General features: G+C 40.8%; 1 protein-coding gene across 1 annotated transcript in view; it reads right to left on the bottom strand.

Annotated features, from left to right (window-relative positions):
• RNLS (renalase, FAD dependent amine oxidase) overlaps positions 1 to 14708 on the bottom strand; it is a gene marked incomplete at its 5' end in the record, with an annotated part of 151300 nt that overhangs the window by 32089 nt on the left and 104503 nt on the right. The window contains one exon of the mRNA XM_025210455.1: positions 13520 to 13693. Coding sequence (XP_025066240.1) covers positions 13520 to 13693 — 174 coding nt within the window. The remainder of the gene's footprint in view (positions 1 to 13519; positions 13694 to 14708) is intronic.

The following is a 14708-nucleotide window of genomic DNA, read 5'->3' as shown; positions in this document are numbered from 1 at the left end:
TAAAGGGCCAGGAGCTGGGGCAGGTCGGGGCCCTGCCATGAGCCCCCCAGGTGGTGTGGGGGAGTGGGGGGCAGTGGGGATCGCCCCCCTGCCTGGCAGCAGTGGGGGCTTTTTTTCTTTCTTTTTTTTTTAAAGAGCTGGGAGAGCGGGCAGGGCAGCCGTTGAGAGCGGGCAGGGGATGGGCCCGATTTGGAGATTCGACTAATTTGGTGGTTGCTGAATCAATTCAGGACAGTGATTTGAATCATTGAATCGAATCACTGTCCCCCCAAATCGGCCAAATCCGAATCTGAAGCCAATAGCAGCCAATTTGCATAGGTCTAATGCCCGGTTAGAACAATGACTACTTAACTATACAGCTAAATACCTAGGCCAGTAGTGGTAAACCTTTTTGGCAAGTGTACCATGCATTTAGCCCTGTTCCCTCCTTCAGTGCCACTCTGATCCCCACCATCTCCCCAGTATGCCACTTTCCCCCCCTCTCCCATCTACTGCTCTGCTCTCTGTCCCCTGCCTGACGTATCACATACCAAACAGTGGTTGCCTGAGCCATAGGTTGTCCACCCCTGAGCTAGACTGTTAGCTCATGTTGCCATGGCTCGCAGCATTCAGCACTTATGATAGGTGCTCTAGACAAACCTAAGACAGACTTATTTGCACGTATTTCTATTTCAGGCTCCCAATGGACAAGGAAATCCTATTTGTCAACATTAGTAACAGAAGGACAAAACAGGCTTCACTGTTTTTAAGATACTGAGAAGTAATATTTTGAGTGGATTTAAGAAGCCATGTCTTACCACTGACTTTAGCACACAGTGCAACAGTTCCTTTACTACTTTTTCCCCTCTGTTGACATTCCAGTAGTATCATTTGCTTTCTTGAACCACAAGATCTCCAGGAAATACATTTTCCTAAAGACAGATTCAGCCCTTTAGCCTGTGTGTCTTTTGCAAAGCTTCTGAATCTAAGAACTCTGCTCAGACCTAATGGCAGTACATTAGTAATTTATTTTCTCAGCAGGGATGCCAGAAATGTTGAGATAAAACAGTGACTTCCTAACAGACATCAACATTAACAAGAGTTTACTAAAAGTCATATCTAAAACTGGCATTTTTCTTCAGTTGACTGGAATTGTTATCATCTGCAACTTCACCAGTATATGCAACTGTTGAAAGAAAACCTTGTATTATGTTCTTAAACCAATGATCTTGTAAAATATGAACACTGTGATAAAAACTGATTTTTTTTGTTTTGCTGTGTCATTTAATACTGATATGAAGGCATACTTGATTAAGTATAAAAATTACTAAAAAAAATTCCTTGGAGAATTCATTTTAGTTAAGTTTACATAGAAAGGAACTATGTTTGTGGTTGGAGTATTACCTCAGTGGGTTCTTTTTCAGAACCTCAGAAGGAACGGAAAATGAAAGTGATCGTCAAATACATTTGGTAGGATGGGACTTAGCAAAGAATATTATAACATATTGTATGGGACAGTTTATATGCTTATTTTTATTTGACTTGGATAACATCATTTTCATTGTTTACATGGTTTAAAGCATAGTGTCAAAGGTAAGGCCCGTGGACCAGATCCAGACTGTGGAGTGCTACAATCCAGCTCATAGATCTCAGCTGACTTTATGGACTGCATGCAGCACATCAGACCCAGTGATATGGACACTGCACAGGGCACTGGTCCAGGGGGCATGCTGCATATTAGCCCTGTGCCAGATCCACCCTGTACGCTGGCTCCAGGCCCAGTCCAGATTCGGCCCACAGACCATCCCTGTGTGCCAAAGCTAGCATGCAGGGGCCAGACTGGCAAAGGAACCTCATGCAGCATGTGCCTCGTGCTAGTTCAGTGTGCAAGCTCAGGATCAGGGCTGGCATGTGCTTCATGCAGTGCATAGGGCTAGTTCAGGGTGTGCACTGCAAGAAGTGCCTATGTGAGCTGGATCCACTGTGTCAAGCCATTCTGCGGGTCTGACCCAGCCCTTTGGACACCTCTGGTTGAAAGCATTAAAAGGACTGAATGATAATACTTCATCCATGTGCCTTTCAAAAATTCCTGACTTTCCATCCTTTGCTCTAGGAAACGTGGTTGGACTCATCTGAGTTTGATAACTATATTTTGATTAAAGCTTTTAAGTCAAAATAATCTCAAACACACTACACAGTATCCCTATGATGATCCCTACACTATGATTCTGTCTTAGGCTACATGCTCCTGTTCCTTTGGTGTGCTTTGAATTGCTGACCAGACACAACTTGAACAGATTCTAGTTGTAGCTGTCCAGCCCAGCAGAGAATTCTTAGGGCACAAGGGAATTTTCTTTAGGGACAAGGTAAGCAAAGCCAGGTGTTGTGGCATCCTCTATCTTTCCCTGAGTGCTGGAAGAGGAAGTACAGTAAAGCATAACTTCACTACTGTTATTTCTCAGTAACCTAAGTTTGAGAAGGCTCTTAGATATCCTACTTTATACAAGGACTAACTGGAACAACATTAGAAAGCCACAGGCTTGTCATTCCTCAACAAGCCTGTAGCCACACAGGGGAGAATAAAATCCTTTGGATTTTCAGCTGTGTTTTAAGATCATATTCAGACAGCAATAATTTTCTGCTTAAGTAATGCTTCTGATTTCAAATGGTTCATCAGGTTTTAAAGAAACTGACTATATTGGATCATACAATTGCATTATTCTTAAGTTCTTATTAGTAAGAACTATAGGCAAGGCTGACTATATAAAATAATGAAATTATTAAAAATGTTTAAGGTTCCATTAAATATGGAGGAAAGAGTCAACACCACCAATTTCTGGGAAAACGGAGACTTTGGATGGATAAAAAGAACCACAATCTCTTATGTAGAGCATAAGGTATATCATTTGTTTATTAGTGTGTTTTCTATTACATGTAAGAGGTAAATACTATATAAAACAAATAAACCTTCAGAAATTTGATCAGACAGGCTGTATAGCTACTGAATTTGGAAAAAAAATGGAGCTTTAAATATGGTAACAACTGGAGATGTTATCAGATGCACCTCAAAGCTTTGGTGCAACTGACTGAAGCCATGGGATACTTCTGGCAAACTTGCTTCTTTCTGCATTGCTTCAAAGCAAAATTCAGGAATGTTCAAAGTTTAATGCTTCTTGAGTGTATGGTACATCATTTAACCAAAAAATCTCAGGTTTTGTTTGACTATCTACTCAGAGACTTTAAAACTACCATAAAATGTTGGCTTGTTTACTTTTCATTCCATCCAGGAAGAGCACACACCAACTGCTGAAGCTTCCTTAGCCTGACGAAGGGTTTTTGAACCCGAAAGCTTGCTTAATAACTATTCTCCAACCATTTGGGTTGGTCTAATAAAAGATATCAAATTCACCCAAGGAACCTTGTCTGTCATAAAATGTTGGGGTATCTTGCATCCCCTCAGCCTTAGGAGGAAGAGACAGGAGAGCTGAAATGGCACTTTAAAGACAGGAGTGTCGGGTTCAGATGCTGTGCTTTATATGTCTAGGATTGTTTTAAACATAGAAGAGGTTGTTTTTGTGGATACTGACCCCATTTACTCTCTCTTCTCAGTATTGATCAGGTTGGTGCAGAATACTCATGGATAGGAGCAAGGAACTGTCTGTGGCAAGATAAGGAACTGGCTTGGTGTGAAGGAATTAATAGTTAAACTGCTGTTCAGGTGAGCATTGGATAATTTTTGCAGAGCAGAGGCTATGACATCCAGTAACAGCCTTGGAGAAAGTAAAGTTAGAAACCAACTGGATTTTTCCAAATGATTATGCTCCATAAGAGCATGTCAAGCACTTACGCTGAATAGCAATCACCATTCAGTTCTTAATTTAAAGGGATTTACACCAAAAAAAAATAGTGCTACAATTGATACCATTGTTCATAGTCTCCACAGAGATGACTGAACATCTTCAGTCTTAGAAGTGGTTGTTCTTGTTTATGACTGTAGTACATTTGTGGGGTAGCTTGTGAGGAAACTTGTGCTACAGCCTGTGTTTGCTATATCTGCTTTGTGGTTTATAGACTTTGCAAAGTCTGGGGATCCAGTAACTTTCAAGAGAACAAAGTTACTTTGAACTTTGAAAAGATCAACAGTGAAATACTAGTTTATAGGGTTAGTAAATGGGAATAATTACTCCCATTTAATAGCCATCAGTGTCCACTTTAAGGTAGTTCACAAAAATTCCAACTGGGTTAGTTGAACCAGTATTATAATTGGTAGGAACCTCATTATAGACAGGGGTTGGGAGTAAGACCCATTTTTACCATTGGGTTGGTTAGATTTTCCTTCCAACTGGTTTAATATGGAGGTCAAAATCTATTCTAATCATCAGAGCATTTTCTACACTGTGGCTTCTACTATTTTTAGCACTGGTTCAGCTGAACTGCTAGGAATTCTCTCCAGAATGCAACATTGCCAAAATGTCTCTCTTTTTGGTATTAAAAATGGATTTATAAACCTCAGATTACAACCTTATCTACAAATGCAACATCTTATTTATAAGGCTACCATAAGAATTTTGTTGTCTTTCACAGAGGAAATCTGCCAAATCCTAACTTCACAAAACCTAGGGTTAAAAGAGATGTTTATAAACCTAGAGTTAGAAGAGATATTTATAAATAAGGAATAAGATTTTTTCCCTTCCTCCTCTGTATAGTTGGATTGCTAAAATCTAAGCCATAAGAAGCCAAAATCCATTTTAATTCTGGAAAAAGGGGTAAGGATTTTACTTGTTGTTTCCCCAAAACAAGCTATAAAAGTGTGTGTGTATGCATGTGTGTGTGTGTGTGTGTGTGTGAAATAAAAAACACTTTCTATTTTTTTCAAAGTAAAACAGGCAAATACACACAATTTCCTCCAAATTGGCATATTATGGTATTTGGTAAATGAACAGATAGTTTGTGATTTCTCAAAAAAAAAAAAATCTCACGGCTGGCATAGACTCTGATTCCTCAAAGGAATCACTGTAACTTGAAAGGCACAGAAGAACCTGTGTAAGGAGACTATTTGCAGTATTAGATTTCACTGTCCTCATGAATAGTTTCTGACTGTATTCATAATAAGCAGGCAGACTTGGGATGGAATTATAAAGGCAATTCACATACCATAATGTGTACAGAGTCTTTGGTGAGATAACCCTTTAATGTTACCTATTCCTAAAACTGCTTTTCTTGGTACTGAAGGATAAAAGAGTCTATTTTAGGAATTATGGTAAGACTGCAAACATTAAAAATTTATTTTTCTCTTTTAAGCTATATAACCACATAATGCTTAAACAAGAGATGAGAACTTGTTAGATTTTTGTGTGTCATCTATCTTTAGTCCTATAGAATTGAAAGAAGTGCAAAGATTCTGCAGTGTTACAAAAATCGTTTTTTGGAATAATTTATGCGAAAGAATTCCCACTGTTCCACAGACTAGTTATAAATATTGATGAAATTTTTAAAGCAGGCTATCATAAAACTATTTAATATTCATACATACCATGCAGGAAATTCAATATACCCTACATATAGGCTCTTTTCATTCTATGATGTTCAAGCACATTACATCTGCAGGTGCAAGTAACATTAAAAAAGTGGGTCAGATTATCAACTGGGGTAAAAAGCCCTACTAGTCCTGCATGGTCCATGTTAACAAGCAAAGAATGGTAATAATAACAGTAGTTTTACTAGTGATTTTTGTTCTAAAACTATAAGTCAGTCAGCAGACACCAGATGCCAAATTCAGTAACTGATACTATGGTTAAAGTGACAGATGAGAGTATGTATAATGGCTGCATTTCAATACATTTTACAAATGTGGGAGTTGGTCCTGTTCTGTAACGTGAAATCTGTGTCTTCTGAGGCCCAAGCCCAGGTAGAAGCCTTGCTGGTATAAGCTGCACAGAATAGGTGCATCTCCTGGATGCAATGGCTTTACACTTCCGTGTCTCGTTGAGCTCACTATGGTTTGTGCTCAATTGCTCCTGACCCACCATTGTGCAACAATGTTTTCCATCTGAGCAGGCCCTATTTGGCTACTCTGGAGAAGTGAACTGAAGTAAGCTGAAAAATGCACGGGGTAATTTATCCAAAACAAAATGAAAAAAAAAAGGAGAGCTTTTTATTCTGTTCCTGGTTCACAGTATTCAAACCGTAACTATTTGTCTCTGTTTTCACATTGCTCACATCCATATGCAACTCAACTGACTTAAACAAAGTTGTTTAAACAACTGTCCCCTGTTCTTTATGAACAGCCGACTGACCCCTTTTCTTTATGAACCTAACTCCAGAAAGGGAGAGAGTAGGACTGTGGAAAACCAAGCAGTGGAAGTTCTCCATTTAGAGAGGGAGGGATCCATAGAGTTTCCTGCAGCCTCTATGGCACAAGAGCAGCTTCAGAATGTTTTCCCTGGATAATTCCTTCTCTGTCCATTCTCTTTGAACATTCCAAACACACATGAAACGAAGGGTTTGCCTGCACCAGATGTGTAAAATATATGGCTCATGGGAGCATTTCTGCCCAGTGTGCTGGGTTATTGGATATTGGGTGGCATGGCCTGCCACAGAATGGGGGGCCTTTGGCAGTAAGTTTGGCTCACTGCCACAACCACCCCTAAACCTCATTGTGCCTTCAGACCCTTGTTGCTGCCAGACCCCATCCCCAGACCCACTGCTACCTCTGGACTCCCACCTCTGCCAGATCCCACCTTGTGTCACCTCCGGACTTGCCACTACTGCCACCGGATCTCTTGCCACCTCTGGACCCACCACCACCTTGGTAGGCACCCTTGTGCCCTGGGATGGATCTGCCCTACATGGAATCCCATGGTCCAGATCCAGCCGAAGGCCCCAGGTGAGTTTGACACCCCTGGCCTATGCTGATCCCTTACAAAATAAGCTCTCATAACGTAAAGAAAAGCAGGGACATTTGAGTAATACTACCTAAGGAAATCAGTCTTCTTATACAGACACTGGATTTCTTACTACGGACATACTTGAGCTTCCCTGCTTAAGTATTGGGGTGTTGACTTTGGGGGAAAAGGTATGTGTTATATATGAGAAAATATGGTATATCTGCCTTTGCATAGGCACTATAAACATATGGCTATTTCTGTTAGCTGCATTCTGTACTGGGGAAGACAACTTGGTGTCATGGAACTAAAGCCAGAAGTATTCTCAAACCACCAGATTACTGGAGTTTTATATTGTTTGTCAGTAAGTCCCCATTTGCAGCATATAACTTGGGTAACAAAATCTTATGGCTGTACTTATAGATTTCATAGACATTGGGGGCTGGAAGGGACCTCGTGAGATCATTGAGTCCAGCCCTCCTGCCATTGGCAGGAAGTCTGCGGGGATCAAATGATCCCAGCAAGATAAACATCAAAATGCCTTTTGAATGAGTCCAGAGTAGGTGCTTGCACCACCTCTGTGGGGAGTCTGCTCCAGACCCTGGACACTCGGACTGTAAAGAAGTTTTTCCTTTCAATCTAAATTGGCCTTCTAGGAGTTTGTGGCTGTTGGACCTTGTTACTTCTTGGGAACTCTGGTGAACAACTGTTCTCCCAGATCCTGATACACTCCCCTTATGTACTTATAGGTTGCCACCAAGTCCCCTCTGAGCCTTCTCTTCTCCAGGTTGAAGAGTCCCATGTCCCTCAGCCTCTCCTTGTAAGGTTTGCTCTCTTGGCCTTTGATCAGCTTTTAGTCATATGGGTGGCTCTCCTCTGGACTCTCTCTTGAGCTTATCCACATCCCTCCTGAATTGGGGGGCCCAAAACTGGACGCAGTACTCCAGTTGCGGCTTCACCAAGGCCGAGTAAAGTGGGAGGATGACATCCCTGGTTTTGTTAGAGATGCATCGATGGATGCATGCCAGAGTTTGGTTAGCTTTGCCAGCCACAGCATTGCATTGGTGGCTCATGTTCATCCTGTGATCAATCAAGACCCCCAAGTCTATTTGGTCGTGGTGCTAGCAAGTGTAGCACTGTCAAGCCTATAAGTATGATGCTGGTTGTTCCTCCCAAGGTGGAGCACCCTGCACTTCTCTATGCTAAATGCCATCAGGTTTTGGTCTGCCCACCTTGTGAGCGTGTCTCCAGGTTGGCCTGTATCCCAGCCTGTCTTCTAGTGTGGCCGCCTTTCCCCATAGTTTAGTGGTGTCTGCAAACTTTATCAGTCCGCATCTGACACCCGAATTCAGATCATTAATGAACATGTTGAAGAGTAGTGACCCAAGAACTGAGTCTTGAGGGACCACACTGGTTACCCTGCACCACATTGATTTGTTCCTATCAACTAGTACTCATTGGGTCTGTTCCCAGAGCCAGTTCTCCAGACACTGGACCATGAGAGGGCTGAGGCTGCAGTTCCCCAGCTTAACCATGATGACATCATGCGAGACCAAGTCAAAGGCTTTCTTGAAATCCAGGTATACAGCATCAACCTTGTCTCCCTTATCGAGGCAATGAGTCACCTGGTCATAGAAGGTGACAAGGTTGGTCAGGCAAGACCTTCCAGTGACAAAGCCATGTTGGCTGGCATTCAGAAGGTTGCCTTCCATTAACTTGTTGCTGATGGATCCCTTGATGATTTTCTCCAAGATCTTCCCAGGGATGGATGTCAGGCTGATTGGCCTGTAGTTTCCTGGATCTTCCTTCCTTCCTTTTTTGAAGACTGGGACCACATCAGTTCTTTTCCAGTCTTCCGACACCTCACCCAAGCGCCATGAGTTCTGAAATATCTTTGCCATAGGGAGTCCTATGATGTCTGCCAGCTCTTCCAAGACTCTTGGGTACATTCCATTCAGGCCTGAGGACTTATGGACATCTGGCCTTTCGAGGTGTTCCCTCACCTGATGAACATCAATTATGGGACCATCTCTCACTCCCTGGAAGTTGTGTGTTCTGTCTAACACTGTGACCCCTTTGGGTGGGTAGAAAACTGATACAAAGTATTTGTTTAGGAGATTGGCCTTTTCTTGGGCATCAGACATCAGCTGCCCCATCTACTTACTGTGGATGCATGAGAGAAAGTGGGAAAATAAAAGAAAAATTAAGTTTTCTGTTTGTATTTTATGAAGTGCCCTTTTTCTTGCACATATATAGTTACTTTTTATTTAAAATATGTAAATCAGTCTAAGGTTCATTCAGAAATGTTATTATAAAATGTGTGTATGAATGAAAAGAAATTGAAGAAATCTATGTAAAATGTACAGTAAAAGCTGTGTTAACTGGCATGAGTGGGGTCAGGGGGGTGCCAAGTACCTAAAAATTCTGGTTATCTGAGGCAGGGGTTTTCAAGCTTTTTGAAAACCCCTGCGGGGCAGGGGCAGGGGGGTTGGTGATGGCTGCATGTGGAACAGAGGCAGCATAGGGTGGTGGGTGGCATCAGCAATTCCCCTGCCCCCCCTGCAGTGTGAGGCCACTTGGCTAGAAATTCTAGTTAGTAGAGTATTCTGGATAGTAGAATGCCAGTTAACACAGCTTTCACTGTATTTCTATTATGATATTACTAACTTTTAAGTAAACTACACATTGAGCCCTAGCTATCCATATACTCTTATGCATGCGTATGTGTGCATCCTTGTTTATGAATTCCCTTTAATGTTAGTTATCTGTTTACTTGTTTATTGTATTTTAATATATCTTCAACAAAAAGAGCAAGGGAATGTCTTTCAAACGTTCTGTGCTATACAGGAACACCCACAATCAGAACTGTCTCCCTATTTCTTGTTAACATGCATTATTCTCCCACTCCACTACTACTTTTCTTGGAACAAAGTTGAACTGTACAAAATTCAAGTAAGTTAACAAGGAACAGTACAGTACAAAAGAGGGCTGGCTGGCTGGCTGTTTATATGTTACAATGAGGGCTTGTGGGAGGCATTTCATCTGCAACGGCTGGTCCTCATTTTGTTCAAAAACCTAAAAAACCCCCCTAAAGAAAATATTTCGCCTGAGAAAATGAACCTTCCTTAAGAAATTACCATCCATCCAAGGTTAAAAGTGTGTGCACTACCTTAAACACATACATTTTGATATTGTTTAGTAACCTTTTAATAATTTACTGAGTACATATAGAATCACAGAGTTGGAAGGAATGGACCTCTAAGGTTATCTAGTCGTACCCCCAAGTAATGCAACACAATTAGTTATATCAGTCTTTTAAAGACCTTAAATAATGAAAAGATATTGTGTTTTAAGCACTTAATAGTATTTCATTTTGTTACAAAGTACAAGTTAGTTGAATATAGGAATTCTTTACATTTACTCAGGGCTGGATTTTAGAGTAAATGCCTGGCAAGATGATTGAGAAGCTCGTTAAAGGCCATTTTTAACAGTACCTCACTTCTAATTTCTAGGCCCATCTAAGGTGGGTTTTTTAACAAACACACTTTTAAGAGCCCTTGTGTAAGGCACTGAGTCTTGTCTCAAATCTTAGTCACCATTTAGGCTAAGTGTACCAGAGAACTCATAGGATGGCAGGGAGTTTTGCATCACAATACTAGATGTAATAAAAATCTGTATTTTCTTTGCTTCTGGCATAAACATCAATTTCAACCAGCATTACACTGAGTGCATAATTAGCAAAAACAAAACCCGAGCAGGCAATTTTGGTGGGAAAAGGGAGCAAGCTATTTGGAAGAAGTGTACCAAATTCAACCATCACCCAAGACTGGGGGCACATAGTATCCAATCGCAGCAGCACACACATACGCTTTCTTTTGGGACTCTCTGCCTGGATGCAGACGTGCAGGCACATGAGGTTTGTGGTGCTGCAGACCTCTTCGCAGTGCCACAAACTGCAAAAGTTGCACATTAAACAGTGCACAGTGCTGCTACTTTCCAGCCAGCCAGCTGTTCTGCAGTGTGCCTTGAGATGGGGAGCAGGCTTCGTGCCCCCCATCTCAAGGCAAACTGCACCCCAGTCAGCTGATCTGAGGCTGGCTGGGGTGCAGTGTGCCTCAGCACAGAGGCTTCACATGCCTCAGCATGGGGGCTCCACAGTGAGGCCCCTGCAGAGGCACATGGAGACAGGGGAGCAGCCAGCCCAAAGCTGCCTGCTCCCCCACCTCTACATTTGTCCCACATTTGTCCCCCCCCCCCGAATTTCCAGCTGGTCGGGGCACAGGGTGCCTCAGTGCAGGGGATGGTTAGCCCCTGCCAAGACACCCTATGCACCAGCCAGCCACCCACTGCAGCCACAGGCCAGCAAAGAACACGGACAGGGGTGTGCACCATGGCACAAAGTAGCAGCACAAATTAGTGCTGCTACTATTGTGGACCTGGCCTCTGATGCAAAAACAGTAAAATGAATTGTCTTTTATCATCCGCCCCCACCCTTCTCCACTGGGGATCAGGCTATGCCAATGCATGAGTTTGTCACTACAATCTCATGTACTATAAACCTTGGCCTGGCAAGTGAAGCTGAAGCATGCAGCAGCTCACCTAAGCAGCACAGCAAGGCATAAGCACATCAGGCAGGTTCTTCTCACTACACTGGATCCTTGTTCAATGCTGGATTCAGGTCAAAGTCCGAATCATGTTTTTTAATGTCCTCACATGGGTCTTACCTGGATTATTTCAGTGTGGTCTCTGCATTCTGTTAGGGATACCGGAGTTATCATGCCTTGGGTAAAAAAATGTATGAGCAAAGGCAGATAGTTCCCGGCAGCTGGCCCATAGCTGAACTTTTATATTAGAAAGTAGAATGGCTTTTCAGCATCGCTGAATTACCTCTCCCACAAAATTACAACGTTGCTCTTATATTATCTCTCCCACAATTTAATGAATGACTAACCTGACTTCCTGAAGATAACAAATAACATGATAGTAAGTAATATATAAAATTGCCTGGCATAATACAACAACAGAAAGAACACATGTATCTTCAGTCTTATGACTACTTTATATAATTTTGTTGGTGTTTGGGTACTACAAGTCATGTACACATCTGAAACATGTTTGATGGACAGATGCTGACAGAGTTTAAGTTTGTTACAGAATGATAATTCTTAGTCCAAACTGAACAATAAAGATAGGAGAGAAACATTTCTGGATTCATAACTTTGAACAGAAAACCAAGATTTATTTCACTTAATATTTTATAATAGTGATAACAATTTGTATTACGTAGGGGCCATTTCTGAAAATCTTCACTTAAGTTCAACAGATATCCAAGTAGTTTGAAAATACAGATTTGAGTCCCATTTCACAGCTGAATTAACTAAGGCTAACTGACTAGATCAAGATCACTTAAAGTCACTGGAACAAATGAAAATAGAATTACTGGCTGCTTGCAGATGTGGAAAGAAAAACCTGATGCCTTACTTTAAAATCGGTGTGCTCCTGAGGCAAGCCTGGCACACACCCAGAAGAGGCATCATGTTAGTTGGATCTGACTTTCCCAACATCTGTATTGATTGGGTGCTTTAGTGTGGCTTTTCTGGCACTTTTATCTAATGACTGAATCTGTTTTAGACAAAAGCACCAAAAAGTCCTATTGAAGTGCCTGATCTATACAGACATTGTGAAGCCAGGTCGAAGTAATGCACTGCTGCTTCTGGTAAAGCATGTTTCCCCCCCATGTCTCAGTGCTTTCTATGCTCTTGCTATAGCTACACTAGATAATGGTTGTTCCCACTATATTTTTAAAAAAACATATGAAGGTTTTAGATGTTTTAAGGGAATTTCATTTTTGTAAGGATTTAATCAATTTAAGTTAGTAGCTCACTTCATTGCAATCCATGAAAAAAGATTGGCTGAATTTTTATTCTTAAAAAGTTTCAGTAATATAAAAATCAGAGTCTGCTCCTCTTTCTATGTCTCAAAAGTTTTAAGGTTGACAGATCTTGCTCATGATTACTTTTTAAATGTCCTGGACTACTGCATTTTCCCATGGGCTTATTGCTACATGTGGTTAATAAAAGTACAGTATGTCTCTTTTCATGATCACCTTTAACAGAGAGATGACAAAATTCCTGCAGAACTCTTAAGAAGTACTCTAAAAAGAAGTCTTTTGCCTAAGTGCTATACATAGAGTAATCTCAAGGATTTTCCCTGATGGAAAAAATATATTACTTACCACTGAATTAGACTGAGAAGCCTTGTATACTTTATAACATGTTCCAAGCATGCTCAATAGAAAGATCAAGATTTGTAAATTGGACGATGGTAGATAAATTGGCATGTGCATGAATCAGTCTTTAAAAAATAGAGCTCAGGCTGTTTCTTGGAATAGTAACATTTTGATGTCTTAAATACTCTGACACTGTTTTCATAAACGCAGAAATATAAACCATGTGCTGGGTGATGATTTTCTGAAAACTTTCCCGGTTTCATTGTGTATTTTATTGCAGGCCAAATGTGACATTAAATTTTATCCCCTGTGGCTTGCAGTTAAATACTTGCTCTGTTCAGAATAGCAACACTCAATTAAACAGCATTTTTCATGATCTACACCCTCTATTGTTACTGTATTTAAGGGAAATAATGGGAGTACTGACCTATATTGCGTTTCTTATTATCGATGGATATGAAGCGTATGCAGGGATTATTGGTGATGTATTGTGCAGCCCAGGGGACATCAATCTGTGTACCAGCTTCATAAAAGAGTCCCAGAGCGTAGCGAGATGAGTAGCTCACAGATTCCAGTTGCTGCCTTTGACTTCCATTAATTACTGCGAAAAAAAAATAGACAATCACTTTTTTCTCAGAGCATTAAACTTGTGAATACTGTAGTTAAGCCTATTAATTTTCCCTTAAAACAGTACTAGAGTGCCCAAAGTCCATATACCATTTAAAATTTTAATATTTAAATCTAACTGATTGTACTGCCTTTCTGGGATATTTATTAAAGAATTTTAGGGGTACAGTACATAAAATGAGTCTTTGATGTAAAAAAAAAATGTTAATACTACTGCATATACATTTTATTTTTCTCTGGCAGCCACTGACTTCCACATAGTGACACAGATACTGATTCTATTCAGCAAAACAATTAAGAACATGCTTAACTTTAGGCACATACTTAAATCCTACTGACTGAATATTATGTATTATTGACTTCAATGGAATATGTAACTTAATGTAAAGTTAAGCACAAACTTAAAATAATTTGCTGAAAATTTGAGTTAAATGTTATGCAGCATTGGACTGAAGGGTTCAATCCTGTATGAAGACAGAGGAAGACTGCAGTGAGCACAGTTTAAAACTTAACTTATTTTATTTTTGATCTATTAGTGAAGCTAGCTGAGAAGAATAAATATTGCCAGGTGGCAGGCCAGCAAGAACGTTGGCCCAGATCCTCAAAAAGAATTAGTTCTCAAACTTCCATTTGCTTCAGTAAGAGCTTGATTCCTATATAACTTCATAGACCTGGATGTGCAGCAGGTAGCAAGAAGCAATGGCCTCTACTAGCTGGGGTAAATGAGGTTTTATTGGAAGCATTATCATCAGCTGATGCTTATGACTGCCACTTACAGCTCTGAAGCATGGTCTAACATGACTACTTACACAACCAATAAGAATTTCAAATCCCAAAGCATGGGAATTGCCATGTGCCTGAATTAGACACCAAGGTCAGGTACAGACGTTCAGAAAGCCTGGGAAAGAATTGATCTAAGTTACGTATTTTTCTGTAAGGAGCCTAGGTTAGATCAGTAGCAAACAGTGTACATGTTCACCCTTGGTGGG

The sequence above is a fragment of the Alligator sinensis genome, unplaced genomic scaffold, assembly GCF_000455745.1.
Source record: "Alligator sinensis unplaced genomic scaffold, ASM45574v1 scaffold557_1, whole genome shotgun sequence".
Lineage (NCBI taxonomy): Eukaryota > Metazoa > Chordata > Crocodylia > Alligatoridae > Alligator > Alligator sinensis.
The sequence above is the reverse complement of the archived record's forward strand: the minus strand, read 5'-3'. Positions and strand labels throughout refer to the sequence as shown.